The sequence below is a fragment of the Trichechus manatus genome, unplaced genomic scaffold (genome assembly GCF_000243295.1).
Source record: "Trichechus manatus latirostris isolate Lorelei unplaced genomic scaffold, TriManLat1.0 scaffold00044, whole genome shotgun sequence".
In the NCBI taxonomy this organism is placed as follows: Eukaryota; Metazoa; Chordata; class Mammalia; order Sirenia; family Trichechidae; genus Trichechus; species Trichechus manatus.
In genome coordinates, this window is record NW_004443980.1 from 780,124 (window position 1) to 796,753 (window position 16,630).

At 43.1% G+C, this 16,630-nt stretch overlaps 1 protein-coding gene across 5 annotated transcripts in view; it reads right to left on the reverse strand.

The window, feature by feature from the left end:
• WDFY2 (WD repeat and FYVE domain containing 2) overlaps positions 1 to 16,630 on the reverse strand; it is a 256,485-nt gene that overhangs the window by 143,988 nt on the left and 95,867 nt on the right. The window contains exon 2 of one of the 5 annotated variants that reach the window (XM_023731517.1): positions 10,116 to 10,240. The exons of the other annotated variants lie outside the window; for them this stretch is intronic. Coding sequence (XP_023587285.1) covers positions 10,116 to 10,186 — 71 coding nt within the window. The 5' untranslated portion in view covers positions 10,187 to 10,240. The remainder of the gene's footprint in view (positions 1 to 10,115; positions 10,241 to 16,630) is intronic. 5 annotated transcript variants of the gene reach the window in all.

The window sequence follows — 16,630 nt, forward strand, 5'->3', positions numbered from 1 at the left end:
AGAGCATTGTCTTTATAAGCTGTGTCATGCCAATTGAGCTAGATGTTCTCCGAGACCATGGTCCCCGCAGTGGGGCTGTTTTGGAAACAGCATAATCTTATTCTAGACTGAATGAAGCTGACTACAGTTCAACAGGTGAAAACTACTCCTAAACGTTAGCCCTTATTTCTTAAACCTAAATAAGTTTGTTTGTTTAAAGTTAAAATGAATGTTAGGTAAATTATAGCATTTACCAAAACCCCGCTCAGATTACATACTGGTTTGTCTCCTTGACTAAGCTGTGAAAACAGTCAGAGAAGGAACATTTTATCATACTTGGCATCTGTGCCCAGGACAAAGCACCACATCAGGTCCAAAACTGGTGCTCACTGTTTGTGGAAGATCAAAAGAATCAGTCAAAAACCCCTGCCGATAGCCGCAACCACCCACCCCTTGACAGTCAGCAGTTCTCTGACTACACCTCCAAAGAGGCCTTGTGCAGAAAGGCGCCAAACAAGTGGGGGTGGTCTACAGAAATCTGTAAACTGTGTTGGGGTGAGATGATGTGACAGAACTATAAACCTTTATTTTTATTTACAACTCCAGCTCCTGCTAGGGCCCTAAAGAAATAAGACAGTGAAGGGTACTCCACTCTGCCTCACATCCCACCCCAACTTCCTTTGAAGAACTGAACCCCATGCCTGCCTCAGCTACAGCCTTAACCAGGGTGGATGCCACCTCTCAGAGCGCAGCTCTCAGCCCAGCAGCCACTAGGACCACGCAGATAGGGCTTAACTCAAACATTCAATCAAGCAGGGGAGTCACATGCCCACTTCTTGTGAGATCCTCATCTTGATTTTCTTGTACTGAACTGTGCTGAGGCATCTAAACTAGCAGTATAGTCAGACACAGTTGCTGCACTCAACTGTATACACACACCAAACCAAAAGACCACACCCGTTGCCATGCACTCAATTCCGACTCATATTACAGGACAGAGCAGAACTGCCCCATAGGCTTTCCAAGGCTGTAATCTTTACAGAAGCAGACTGCCACATATTTCTACTACGGGTTCAAACCACCAACCTTTCAGTTAGCAGCCAAGCTCTTAACCACTTTGCCACCAGGGCTCCTTGTATACACAAACACACACACACACACAAACATATTCAGTTGCTGAACTGAATATATAATGTATAAATATGTAAATACATAAACATATGTTTATACGCTGTGATGGTTAAGATTGTGTGTCAACTTGGCTAGGCCATGATTCTCAGTGTTTTAATGTGATCACTCCCATGACTGAATATACTGTGAGAAGCCAATCAGATGAAAGAGAGTCTCCGTGGGGATGTGGCCCGCATCTGAATATACGCAGATGTTCTGGCTTTTTGCTGTCTCTGGATCCTGCGGCTGCCTCCTGTTGTCTCATCTCCAGTTCTTGGAACTTGAGCTGTCAGCTTATCTGCCGAACTTGGGATTCATCGATCTGCACAGCCTTTGAGTGGGAGCCCTGCTCTCCAACTTGCCAATCTTGGGCTGCGTGACTTGGGAGAGGCCCCTACCCTGATCCACGGACTTGGGACGTTCTAGCCTCTACAATCGCATGAGCTATTTCCTTGACATAAATCTCTCTCTAGATTTATATTTACACACTTTACTAGTTTTGCTTCTCTAGAGAACCCAGCCTAAGACATTTGGTACCAGGAGTGGAGTCTACAGAAACAAAACTGTAAGCATGAGCTTTCTAAATTGGTTTGCAAGTTTGGTTAGTCTTAAAAATGGTGATGACTCTGCTTCCAGCAGTAAAGAGGTCACTGCTAGTCCATGGAGCAAGGTGGCGATAACAAATACGCACAATATCACCACCAACAGATCAGGTATTGGTGAAAGGCGAGGCTCAGGGTGAACACGTGTGGTATCTTTCTACAGCTTTGACAGAATGAGAAGTATAAGGAAGCTGGTTGGTTTATCCTACTTTTGCTAGACAAACTGGTGAAGGAAAGAGATGCGCTCAGGGCTTCAGAGTCAAGGCAGAAGTGCTGCATACATGACCTCAAGCCTTCCACTTGTGCTCTGAAAGAAAGCCTTCTTTCTTGTAGTAACGGAGCTGAAACTGCAAAAAACCAAACCCAGAGTCTTATTGTAAGAGTGGCTGAATTACAACACCAGCTCAATTGCAAACCTCGAGAGGTGTCTGAAGTTAAGGTAAGGGCACTGACTGGGAAGAGATGGGATTCTGAGACTTGGGATGGGGACATATGGGCAGATAATAAGGAAGCTGGGGACACTGAGCCATAAATCCAATTGAATCACTCCTGCCAGCAGAACCAGTCCCATATGAAGAGAATACTTCATGTGTGGCTGCTAAACCACCGTGCCCAGAAAAACCATTAGCCCCTCTACTCCCGTCTAATGCGATTAGCCCTAGCCCAGCTACCTCTAAAGAGTCCTTGCCTGAGTCATTGCATGGAGCATCACCTGAAGCAGATGCTTTACAAGATAATGTTGAATGTTCTCAAAACAATTCCACACTACCAATTCTGGCTTCTAGACCTATAACTAGGCTTAAGTCCCAGCGAGCCCCAAAAGGTGAAGTACAAAGTGTGACCCAGGAGGAGGTATGCTACACTCCAAAAGTATTTGACTTTTCTAATATGTACAAACAGAAACACGGGGAATATGTGTGGGAATGGCTACTAAAGGTGTGGGATAATAGTGCAAGGAACATAAAGATGGATCAGTCTGAGTTTATTGATATGGGTCCACTAAGCACAGATTGTTCATTCAATATTTCAGCTACAGAAGTTAGGAAAGGATCTAATAGTTTATTTGGTTGGGTTGCTGAAGTATGGATTACAAGGTGGCTGACACTAAATCAAGTTGAAGTACCAGACCTGACTTTATATACTATAGAAGAAGGTATCCAAAGGTTTAGGGAAATTGGCATGCTAGACTGGATTTATCAAGTTAGACCCACAGACCCACACATGGAGTCTCCAGAGGACACACCTTTTACTACAACTGTGAGGAACAAATTTGTGAAGGGAGCTCCAGCATCCTTAAAGACTGCTGTGATTGCTATTTTATATAAGTCAGATTTGACAGTGGGAACTCCCCTAACTGAATTAAGAAAACTAACGAAAATGGGGCTAATTGGACCCCGTGGTAGTAGGGAACAAGTGGCTGCATTCAATCGACAGACACGGTGGGCGTGGTTACAGTAATGGACCAAGGAGTCAAAGCAGTAATCAGAATAGTCTGACTCATATGGACTTACAGTGTTGGCTACTTAGTCATGGTGTCCCTAGGAGTGAAACAGATAGCAAATCTACTAAATATTTACTTGATCTATACAAAAGGATAAATTCTAGGTCAGGTGAACAGTAGTCTAACTCGAATCGCCAGAATAGAGAGTCACAATCCCACAATCAATTCCCAGATTTGAGCAAGTTTAAAGACCCACAACCCCTTGAATGAAGGCGAGGCCGGGTCCCCTTGAGGAAGGACTCCAATACAATGCCAAAAATTTTTACTGTTAATCTTTCTCCCAGCCTTCCCCAAAGGGATCTACAGCCTTTTACAGGAGCGACTGTTCACTGGGGAAATGGAAATAATCAGGCTTTTCGGGGATTACTGGATACTGGCTCTCAGCTGACACTAATTCCAAGAGACCCAAAATGTCACTGAGGCCCACCAATCAGAGTGGGGGAATATGGAGGTCAGGTTATTAATGGAGTCTTGGCTCATGTACATCTCACAATAGGTCCAGTGGGTCCCTAAAGCCATCCTGTAGTGATTTCCCCAGTTCCAGAATGCATAATTGGAATAGATACACTCAGCAACTAGCAGAACACCCACATTGGATCCCTGACAAACACAGTAAGGGCTATTACGGGAGGAAAAGCCAAGTGGAAGCCATTAAAACTGACCCTACCTAGGAAAATAGTAAACCAAAAGCAATACCGCATTCCTGGAGGGACTGCAGAGATTACTGCCACCATCAAGGACTTGAAGGATACAGGGGTGGTAATTCCCACCACATCCCCATTTAACTCGCCATTTGGCCTGTGCAAAAAACAGATGGATCTTGGAGAATGACCATAGATTATCAAAAACTTAACCAGGTGGTGACTGCAATTGCAGCTGCTATTCCAGATGTAGTTTTATTGCTTGAGCAAATTAATACATCTCCTGGTACCTGCTATGCAGCTATTGAAATAGCTAATGCCTTTTTCTCCATACCTGTTTCAAAGGACCACCAGAAGCAGTTTGCCTTCATCTGGCAAGATCAGCAATACACCTTCACTTGACTACCACAGGGCTACATTAACTCTCCAAGCCCTATGTCATAATTTAGTCCACAGGGACCTTGATCACCTTTCCCTTCCACAGGACATCGCACTGGTCCATTACATTGATGACATTATGCTGATTGGACCTAGTAAGGAAGAAGTGTCAATGACTCTAGACTTATTGATAAAACATTTGCATGCTAGAGGGTGGGAAATTAACCCCACAAAAATTCAGGCACCTTCCACTTCAGTGAAATTTCTAAGGGTCCAGAGGTGAGGGCCATGTTGAGACGTTCCTTCTGAAGTGAAGGATAAGTTATTGCATCTGGCTGCTCCCACAAGTAAAAAGGAGGCACAATGCCTAGTGGGCCTCTTTGGATTTTGGGGGCAACATATTATTCATTTGGGTGTGCTACTCTGGCCTATTTATCAAGTGACTCGAAAACCTGCTAGTTTCGAGTGGAGACCAGAACAAAAAAAGGCTCTGCAACAAGTTCAGGCTGCTGTACAAGCCGCTCAGCCACCTGGAACATATGATCCAGTTGATCCAATGGTGACTAAAGTGTCAGTGGCAGAAAAAGATGCTCTTTGGAGTCTTTGGCAGACTCCTATCAGTGAAACACAGCGCAGACCCTTAGGATTTTGGAGCAAAGCTCTGCCATCCTCTGCAGATAACTACTCTCCTTTTGAGAAACAACTTTTGGCTTGTTACTGGGCCTTAACAGAGACTGAACACTTAACCATGGGACACCAAGTCACCATGAGGCCTGAGCTGCCCATCTTGAACTGGGTGTTGTCTGACTCACAGAATCATAAACTTGGACGTGCACAGCAGCACTCCATCATTAAATGGAAGTGGTATATTCGAGATCGGGCCCAAGCAGGACGTGAAGGCACAAGTAAGTTACATCAGGAAGTGGCCCAAACGCCCATGGTCTCCACTCTTGTCACATTACCTTCCATCTCCCAGCCTGCACCTATTGTCTCATGGGGAGTTCCTTACGATCAGCTGACTGAGGAAGAGAAAACTCCTGCCTGGTTTACAGATGGTTCTGCGCAATTTGCAGGCGCCACTCGGAAGTGGACTGTGGCAGCACTACAGCCCCTTTCCGGGACCTCCCTGAAGGACAGTGGTGAAGGCAAATCCTCTCAATGGGCAGAACTCTGAGCAGCGCACCTGGTTGTTCACTTTGCTTGGAAGGAGTAATGGCCAGATGTGCGATTATACGCTGAGTCATGGGCTGTGGCCAATAGTTTGGCCGGATGGTCAGGGACTTGGAAGGAACATGATAGAAAATTGGAGACAAGGATTTATGAGGAAGAGGTATGTGGATAGACCTGTCTGAATGGGCCAAAGAAGTGAAGATATTTGTGTCTCATGTGCGTGCTCACCAAGGGTGACCCCAGCAGAGGATGATTTTAACAATCAAGTGGATAGGATGACGCATTCTGTGGAAACCAGTCATCCTCTTTCCCCAGCTATTCCTGTCACTGCTCAATGCGCTCATGAACAAAGTGGCCGTGGTGGCAGGGATGGAGGTTATGCATGGGCCCAGCAGCATGGACTTCCACTCACCAAGGCTGACTTCACTACAGCCACTGCTGAGTGCCTAATCTGCCAGCAGCAGAGACCAACACTGAGTCCCCGATATGGCACCATCCCTTGAGGTGATCAGCCAGCAACCTGGTGGCAAGTTGATTACACTGGACCACTTCAATCATGGAAAGGGCAGCGTTTTGTCCTTACTGGAATAGACACTTACTCTGGATATGGATTTGCCTTCCCTGCATGCAATGCTTCTGCCAAAACTACCATCCATCGACTTACAGAATGCCTTATCCACTGTCATGGTATCCCACACAGCATTGCCTCGGATCAAGGGACTCACTTCACAGCAAACGAAGTGTGGCAGTGGACCCATGCTCATGGAATTCACTGGTCTTACCATGTTTCCCATCATTCTGAAGCAGATGGCTTGATAGAATGATGGAACGGCCTTCTAAAGACACAATTACGGTGCCAGCTAGGTGGCAATACCTTGCAGGGTTGGGGCAGTGTTCTCCAGGAGGCTGTATATGCTTTAAACCAGCATCCAAAATATGGTGCTCTTTCTCCCATAGCCAGGATTCAAGGCTCCAGGAATCAAGAGGTGGAAATGTGAGTGGCGCCACTCACTATTACCCCTACTGACCCACTTGCAAGGTTTTTGCTTCCTGTTCCCTCAACCTTATTCTCTGAAGGCCTAGAGGTCTTAGTTCCATAGGGAGGAATGCTCCCACTTGGAGACACATCACGGATTCCACTGAACTGGAATTTAAGAATGTCACCTGGCCACTTTGGGCTCCTTATGCCTCTGGATCAACAGGCAAAGAAGGGAGTTACCACACTGGCTGGTGTGACTGATCCTGATTACCAAGAAGAAATCAGATTGATATTACATAATGGAGGTAAGAAGATTATGTCTGGAATGCAGGATATTCCTTAGGGCATCTCTTAGTACTACCATGCCTTGTGATTAAAGTCAATGGAAAACTACAGCAACCTAATTCCAGCATGACTACTAATGACCCAGACTCTTCAGGAATGAAGGTTTGGGTCACCCTACCAGGCAAAGAACCATGACTAGCCGAGGTGTTTGCTGAGGACAAAGGGTATACAGAATTGGGTGGTGGAAGAAGGTAGTTCTAAATACCAGTTACAGCCATGTGACCAGTTGCAGAAATAGGGACTGTAATTGTTATGAGTATTTCTGCTTTGTATGTGTGCATCAAATATTTTTGTTTCCTTCACTTATAAAATATAAGCTGTAAACAGGGCTAGTATGTTTTCAATTGTACGTGTTGGTTGTACTATGTTAGGCGCAAGTATGCCTAATTGTCTATATTCAGAGATTATGTATGGTTTAAGGAGATGTGTACATGTGCCAAGTTGACAAGGGGTGGACTGTGATGGTTAAGATTGTATGTCAACTTGGCTGGGCCATGATGCTCAGTGTTTTAATGTGATCACTCCCATGACTGAATATACTGTGAGTAGCCAGTCAGACGAAAGGGAGTCTCCTTGTGGGTGTGTCCCGCATCTGAATATAAGCAGATGTTCTGGCTTTTTGCTGTCTCTGGATCCTGCGGCTGCCTCCTGTCATCTCATCTCCGGTTCCTGGGACTTGAGCTGTCAGCTTATCTGCCAAACTTGGGATTCATCGATCTGCACAGCCTGTGAGAGGAAGCCCTGCTCTCTGACCTGCCGATCTTGGGCTTGCCAGCTTCTGTGGCTGCGTGAGTTGGGATAGGCCTCTACCCTGAACCACGGACTTAGGACGCTCTAGCATCTACAATCTTGTGAGCTGTTTCCTTGATATAAATCTCTCTCTCTCTACATATATAGGTATATATATATATATATTTATACACTTTACTAGTTTTGCTTCTCTAGAGAACCCAGCCTAAGACATACATATACATACATACACATGTATGTGTGTGTATACACCCAGAGAAACACACATATTCAGTTGCTGAACTGAATGTATAAAAATATAGTTATGCATATACACATCAGTCATATATATGTATTTACAAAAACACACGTATGTATATCCCCCCCGATCCTAACCAGTAAAAATACACCCTTTGCCTCATATTCTAACAATCTTTAAGAGTCTACTTACACTAATGAGGACAATGAACTACAGGGTCTGGAACAACTTTTTCCAATTTTCCAAGACAATTAAATTCTAGACGTTAGGAATTCTGCCCCAGCGTCCCAAAAGCGCATTCATTCATTCCCTGGTTGATTCTTTAATACATTCGACAAGCATTTATTAAACACCCACAGGTAATATTATGTGAATCGCTCTGGAACCACAAGGACAAACTAGTATACCTCTGTTCTCAGGAAGTTCAGAGTCCACTGGGGGAGGCAGACAGGCAGCAGCACCTCACAACAAGGCACAGGGAGAGCTAAGGCAGGGAGAAGCCCATGCTGTCAAAGGAGTGCACCGGGGCCCAAACTGACTACAAGCTAGGGATTGAGTGATGTCAGAGAAAGCTTCCAGAAACAATGGTGTCTGAAATGATGAGGAGGCTTCCACCTGAGGAAAAGGGGGAGAGAGAGTGTTAGCATGTTTCTGGCAGGAGGAGCAGACATGCAGCACAAGAGGCGAGTGAGCTGGGGACGGTGCAAGCTGGGGAGTAATGAGAAACAAAGCCTGGAGAATGGAGCGGGTCAGGTCACAGGGCCTAGAATGCCATGCTAAAGAGCATGGACTTTACTTCGACAACATAGGGAGCCACTGGAGGATAAGCAGCCAGCAATACAATCTCATCTGTCTGTAGGAAGCCTGAAAGAAGAAAGGCCAGTGTAGAGGCTGTAGGCAATCAGGCTAAAATGAGAGCCTAAAGGGGGAAAAAGGACAGATTTTAGGAAGTAGAATCATCTGGACTTGGGGGCTGACAAGATGTGGGGTGCTGCGTGAATACTGGTGCCATTCATCAATAAGTGATTTTTGTTGGGGGCAATGCTGAGCCCATTCTGAACATGCTGCATTTGGGAAAGATCCAGTTAAGGCTGTCGAGGAGTGAATTGCCTACTCCATTTGGAGTTCAGGAACAATACCTGAGCTGAAAATTAACATTTCGGAGGCTAAGTCAAGAAAGAGTAAGAAGAAAAACTGGCTAAAGACAAACCCCTGAATAATACCAACAGTTAGGGGTTGCAGAGAGAAAAAGACCTCAGAGTGGACAGCCAAGGAGGTAGAAAAAAAATCCCTTTTTACTTCACAGACACAGGATGTGTCCTGAATTTTGGTCCAGAAAATAAGGTCACTATGAACATACCTAAGAACTGAACTAAATTCACAGTGAAAATGTGCCTACAATAAAAAACTATCTATATAGGTCACTTTTCTGAGAGGAGAGGGAAGATTGGGGGTGGCAACAAATAGTACACCGCAGGTTGCTAAGCTACTGAATAAAATAAGATGGGGCGTCTACCCATGTTAAAATCCAGGCTTTTAAAAATGTGCCCCAGAATGATGCAATCTTCATTAGTTACCATAGCAATGAGCTTCACTTCCCAGGGGACAACTGTTATTTTTGCCACCACTGAAGTAACCTAAGGAGGGGGGAATGAGCCACTGAATTTTGAAGACCCTGAATTTTCAGTGAATACTTGTCTAATAGGTCACACACTGCACATCAATACAGATAGAAGGCAGGCAGCCTCCAGCAGTCTGCAAACTAACAGAAAAACTTTGAGCAATAGGATGTCAATGTCTCTTTGCAGTTTTTACAATGATTTGTTTAAAGGTGAAAAAAATGTCTCTAATTCATTTAAGAATTAAGAATGCTGTAGAAATTCTTGGAAAACACACCTGAAAGGAAAAAAAACAAAAAAAAAGCCTATTTCTCAGTATTATTTGATTTCTCTATGATTATTAGTAATAAGAACAAACTGTCAGGTTCCTATTATATGCATTCAGATCACATACAGTAAATAAACGAAACCGAATCTTCTACACTACACTTCTGTAGGAGGTTTCTCCCGGACAGACAGACAGAGCTGCTGTGTGCAAGCTGTGGCAGTGCATTAAGGTGGCCAGGGGCTCCAGCTGGGTGCTGTCCAGCCTCGGGTCCGCTTTGCCAAGGAACTCATTCTTCCCATGAATGAGCTTGCTATAGCAGACCTCGACAACTTTGCTGAATCACAGACAACCACGGTTTTGCAGTTTTTTTCCTCATAGCTATAGCAATCTAGCCGTCGGTGCTGCAGAAGAGGTGTGGATGTTTTTTATTTCAACACCTTGAGCTTTAATGGCATTCCTGCTTTAAAAACATTACCAGCCATTTTGGTCATTTGCAGTCACGTGCTTCAGCAAGGCGTGCTTACTACAGCCGTCACCCCTCGGCATTTTAACCAGCTGAGTCACGTCTCTTCAACCAAAGGCTGTGAAGGTCTTCACAGTCTAGAATTTAAAAAATAACAATCAAATGCAGTATCTTCAGTGGTTTTTTTTATACATATACACCTATAAAATAAGGTTGAATGCCACCTATATGGCAGGTGAGAAATGACAAAAAACAAAATACGTGAAAATACATGGAATTGTTATGTTTATCAACAATTAGTAGCAAAAGCCTTTAGGGAAGGAAACTCTCAAGAGGCCTTAAATCTGAGTATCTTATTAGTAATAAACACTATTCTGTGTCTGCAAATAGTTTTCTTACATTCTAGATCTTCTGTCATAGAAGGTCTATTACAGACGTTTGTGATGGTTAAGGTTGTGTGTCAACTTGGCTGGGCCATGATTCTCAGTGGTTTGGCAGTTGTGATGCAGTTTGGCAGTTATGTGATGATGTAATCACCTCCATGATGAGATCTGCTATGAGCAGCCAATCAGTTAAAAGGGACTGGGGGTACGGCCTGCATCTTATAGGTACTTTCTGGCAAAGTTCGCTGGCTTTTACTCTGCTCTAGATCCTGCATTCAGCTTATCATCATCTGAACTCTGGTTCTTGGAACTTGAGCCAGCAGACTGTCATCTTACCTGCCAATCTTGGATTCATCAGCCTCCAACGTCCATGAGTCAGCAGCCTGCCGTCTGACTACTGATGTTGGGATTGTCAACCCCTGCAACTACGTGAGTCAAGAGAAGCCTCCAGCCTGATGCCTGACCCACGGACTTTGGACTTTCCAGCCTCTATAACTCTGTGAGCCATTTCCTAGATATAAATTTCTCTCTTTCTCTCTCTCTATATATATCCACGTGCATATACATACACATATATATATACATGTATATACATACATACATACATACATATATACACTTCACTGGTTTTGCTTCTCTAGAGAACTCAGCCTAAGACAACTTCTATTACCTGCTTTTGTATTTTGTTTTCTTGGTAATTTAACTCTCAGTCGCTGATGTTTAAGCACAGCCTCCTGTCCTTGCACACTAGTGGCTGTTATTCTCCCAGGCTCCCTCCCTCTCTCACCAGTGTTACATGCATACCTGCTTTCCCACGGCAGCATAACTCTGCAAAGGCTTCAGGACTGCTGAAGTAGAGCTATGCTCCAATCACACTGCACCTTGCACAGGCCTATGTCAGGCCACACAACATCATCCTGTCGATTCAGCTAGCAAGTCCATCTCCCCATTAGACTATGAGTTCCTTGAGGACTTTAAACATTTATATCTTTGATTTTGTAAATACCTACAATACTTTTATTTTGAATATATACAGTACTTAGCATAGAGCAGGTGTTTGAAAAGGTCATATAAACATATAAAAACAAAAATGGGGAATAGAGAAGAAAAGAGGAGAGAAAATGATCACTCACTCTCAGGGCAGTGATGAGGAGCCCACCAGAAGGTCTGGGAACAATATGCACCACAAGATCAGAGAGGCTGAGCTGCTCCCCGATTACCAGCATCGGCAATGTCACCTGCTCCTCAGCCTGAGTCGCTCGCAGGCAAGAGAAACCGAGTACAGCCTTGAATGTCAGTCTGAACAATCCAACAGTATGAGGGATCGGGATGGTACCATTAGAGGAATTACACAGATTTAGTATTCTTCTTGGCTCTGTAACCCGCAGGAGAGCATGTCTGCATCATCCTACTCACCACTGTATCTCCACCTCATGCTACAGCAGCAGGCGCATGAGGAATGCTCACGAGGGGCTTAATGAAACAATAAACTAAGAGCAGTGATTCCGAGGATGCCCCTGGCTACCACCATTCTAAATCTGTAGATGGATTCTGCTGTCTTCCAGGGTAGCCACATGTAGCAAAATGACCCAAAATTTTACACGTTACCAAAACTACAACAGATGACTCTCTTTCTAAAACTGTAGTCTCCATAGAGTTGCTAGAGATGCAGCAATCAGAAGACAGCTGTGGACACAGTGGCCCTGGAAGTCTGGAAAAGGCACCTTGGCCAAGAATGTGTAAAAGGAAATTACTTGCCCACTCCAGCAGGGTAGGGCAACAGGGTACCTATCCAGTATTCAAATCCAACTTCAACTTTGGGTTTGGAGAAATTAGGCTTGATACTTTAAGAAAGAAGGGACAAAGGAGAATTTCTGAACCCTGTGTGTATGGGCAAGGTTATACAGTCAAAGGGGATGTTTTCGAAAGATGACTTGGGCAGTAGAGAGCAAACTGAATTAGTCAGGAGAAAAACTAAATGCTGCATGACCAACTGAGAGTCTACGGTAGCAAGGTGCTGGAATACAGTAGTGGCAGAGGAACAGAGAAAGAATCAAATCCTAGATACATTTCTAAGGAATCAAGGGAAAGGGAAGGAGCCAAAGATGGCTATAACATTTCCACTTTGGAGAGCCACACTGACAGTGGAGGCATTAGCCCGTATTTTAAAAATAAGGAAAGGCCTCACAAAGTCAAATTACTTTTCCAAGAGAAAGAAATTAGAAAATCTTACGCTTTCCATCAGCATGGCACAACAAACACTCTGAAAGACCTTCTGGGTAGAAATAACCAAAATACTAGATAAAATCTAACAATTAGTTTTTGATTTTGTTCATCATTTTAACACATTGCTAATTTGCTTGAAAAGTGAGTAATCTGCAGATCCCCAAAACCCTACGTTATTAGGGGGCACAACTGAGAGTTTCTGTTGAACCCTACTATCCATCTAATGCTACACTGGGCATGGAATATAGGAGAAATTTTAAATGCATCTGAAATGCTTTGTAGTAATAGAAAGAAGGTATAAGACAGCAAAATCAAAAAAGACAATGGTACTACATCTTTACTCTGCTAAGTGAAATAAACATACAACAGTAGATATTGCTCTCTAGATTTTTACTTGTTAGAAAATGACAATTTAGCACCAATGGTTGAAAAATCTCATGTTATCTTGAAAAACCACAGTATAGAGATATTCCATCCCCCTATAATCAGCCTTTCTTCCTGTGGCTTTTTGAGATACCTAATGTAAACTCATGAATGTTAATAAATCCCATAAATCAAATTTGAATTAACTCCTCTTCCACAGTGAGTCTTTCCCATAAGTGTCCATGGAATTGTGTATCAATGTTCCTTGATGTAATGAACAACATAGTATAACGTAAAAAGTAGAGATGAACCTATAATAACAAAATTATATGTTGAAGAAAAGTCTATTACCAAAGATAATTCACTATATCTTGACCTCTTTTGGAAAACATGCTTAAGTTTAAGCTCTGTCAACAGAAAAGCTTACATGTAAACTCATTAAACACAGACAGAAACCATAGGAACAGACCTTATGTTTATTAGTCAACCCTTATTCATGTTTTTGTGGGGGAAGAGGGGCAAAAGTAATAGCTGAAAATAAATTATTTCCTAAAATTCTTCCCCAAAATTTATTAAATTGCAAAAAGATTCTGAAATTCTTAAGATCTAGAGCTAAGGCTGGCATGTCATACCAACCACCACCAAAGGTCACTCTGTAAAGCCAGCATGATACGTAAATTATTACTCTACAAAATATTCAGCAGTATCAGCTTAAACCCTGAAAAACTAAAGTCCAAAAAAACTTAGCAGTGCCCCATATTTTCACTAGTCAGTATTCTCCCAAGGAGTTATCTATGTAATAAAATGAACATAATCAGCATTTTCTGACTCAGAGCATAGCTTCTCATGAATCGGTACTTCTGTGTGAAGATGGATTAACTCTCTGATCTCACTTTAATGAGTCTGTCTTTGAGGGACTACACTACACAGATGCTCATTCACACTACTCTATAATCATTTAAATCGATCCATTTAAGAGTTCTGAGAAATGCACTGACTTGCGCTTATTTGGCCATGAATAAGCTTCCATTCACCAAAATGTAAAATCACAGAATAATTTAAATAACGTAAGTTTACCTCTTCCATCCAGAAGCTGCTGAGCCCTGTCAGTTCTACCTCCTTAGTACAAATATATAAAGTCTGTCCCTCTGCTCTCTACGTTGCCTTGGCTCAGTCTTCACTGATACCCGCAAGAGCCTCCCAGCTGATCTCTTGCTTTCCGACTTCCTCCTTCTCTGATCTCTTCTTCACCCAACCACTTAAGTCATCTTTCTCAAATGCAAATCTAATTGTGTCACACCCTTCAAAGATCTGAGGATCAAGTCCAACTCCATGGTGTCCAAGGCCCTCCAGGACTTGACCGCTGTCCGCTTCTCTGGCCCCACCGACTCCAGGTAATCTAGGCTGCCCCCATACTCTACCAAACTACTCGTAGTTCTCTAACTCAGAAGCTGCCGAACTTTTGGGTTTTGTAGATCAGGAAAAAACAACAAAACTAAAAGGGTGGGGAGTTAAACATAGAGTTGCCAACTTTTTATTTTGCCAAGGGAAAAAAAAAGTAAAAATCTATGATGTGCTAGCACTATTATTTTTACACGGAGCCCTGGATTATTTTACAAAAAGTTAGAGGAGCGACATGATCTTAAACTTCAAAAACTGAATAAATTTAGTTTTAGAAATAAACTGGGTTTTGTTTTTAATTTCACTGCAGATGGATAAAACATTTTGCACGAACTTGTCAGTGAAAACAGCTGTCCCTGCACATGCTGGGTGAGCATCTGCTCCTCCCCTGGCCTCCTTTTTTACCTGCATAAATAGGACTCATCTTTCAGCACTCTCCTTATAGAACGGTCCTTTCCCAACCTTAACAGGCATAAGATTGACATGGGGATGTTGTTAAAATGTAGATTCTGGTCAGAAAGATTTTGTCCCATGTTTCTTCTAGAACTTTTATGATTTCAGGTTTTACATTTACGTGTATGATCCACTTGTGTTAATTTCTGTATGTAGTATGAGGTATGCATCAAAGTTCATTTTGTTACATGTGGATATCCAATTGTTCCAGCACCATTTACTGAAAAGACAATTCTTTCTCCCCTGAATTGCCTTCACTGCTTTGTTAAAAATCAACTGACCACATACGTGTTAGTTTCATCCTGGGCTCTCTATTCTGTTGTGCTGATCCATGCTATCTCACAAGTATCTTGATGGCTCACGATCCAAAGACAAGCGTGTTCCATGCACATGAGGGAGAACCTGGAACATCCAGACCTCCTTGATGTTTGCCTGTGTTTTCTTTTTCCAGCTGTATTGTGTCCTTTGTCTTTATTAAAGCCTCACATGGGTATACTTTGGGAAGTCTTGTCAGTCCTTTCAATTAACAGACCCTGGGTAATTGTTGCAATGATTCTGCTTTTTGTGATTAAACAGATCTTTCTTACCTCAAAGCCAAAGGACTGGTTGTTTTCCATCCTGCCTAACTGGGTCAAGGTCAATTCCGTCTTTGCCTTCTCTGCTACGACTGGCACTTCCCAAGTTATAATGATCGTGGTGTCTGGTTTTGACAATAACCAGTTAACTGTGGCCAAGAGAACCAAGATAATTGTAAAATTAGTCCAAAGCATGTTGATAAATCAGAGTGTGCACGTCAGTGTGTGAGTACAGGCGTGCAAAGATGAGTGTGGGTTACAGAAGGAAGGTAGCTGAAGACAATTACCTGAAAAAGAGCAAAAGCCAAAATCTTATAAGAAACATTACTAACTGGCTAGCAGACAATACTGGATTTCCTGGTACATAAGGGAAGACGAAGGTGGACATCCAGCACATTGGAAAAAAAAAGTGAAGAAATGGTAGACATCCCTTCCACCAAAAGAGTCACACCATATTAAAGCACACGTAGATGCCTTCATACTCTGGGAAGGGAGTTATACTCGGACACTGCCTAGATATTGGGAACAACCAAAAAACCAACTGCTGTGGAGTCAACTCCTAATCACGGCAACCTCGTGGGTGTCAGAGTAGACTTGTGCTCCATAAGGTTTTCAATGGATGATTTTTCTTAAGTTAGATCACTAGGCCTTTCTTCTGAGGCACCTATGGGTGAACTTGAACCTCCAATCCCTTCGACTAGCAGCCAAGCACATTAATCATTTGCACCACCCAGGGACTTATCAGGTATGGGGACACCAGAAGAGAAATGAGGAGTGGTGGTATGGTTAGAGTAAAGCTGTCGCCTCTCCTCCTATTTGCTGAGAAAGATCATGATAACAGCAGCAGAAAGAATAACAATATCCTATCGAGCATCTGTTAATCAGACACATCCTGCTTTATTTGCTTTACTTCATTAATCCTCATAAAATTTCTCTGAGGGAGACCATGTTTTCATTTCCATTTTAGAAATGAAAAACTGCAGTGTAGAGATGCTAATATGTCCATGGTCCCCAAGCCAGTGACACAGAGAACCAAGAGCTAAACCCAGACAGTCTCTTGGCCTCACCACCGTGCTATTTCTAGAGTTGTCTGAATTCTGAGAGATGGCACTAAATCAGACCATGA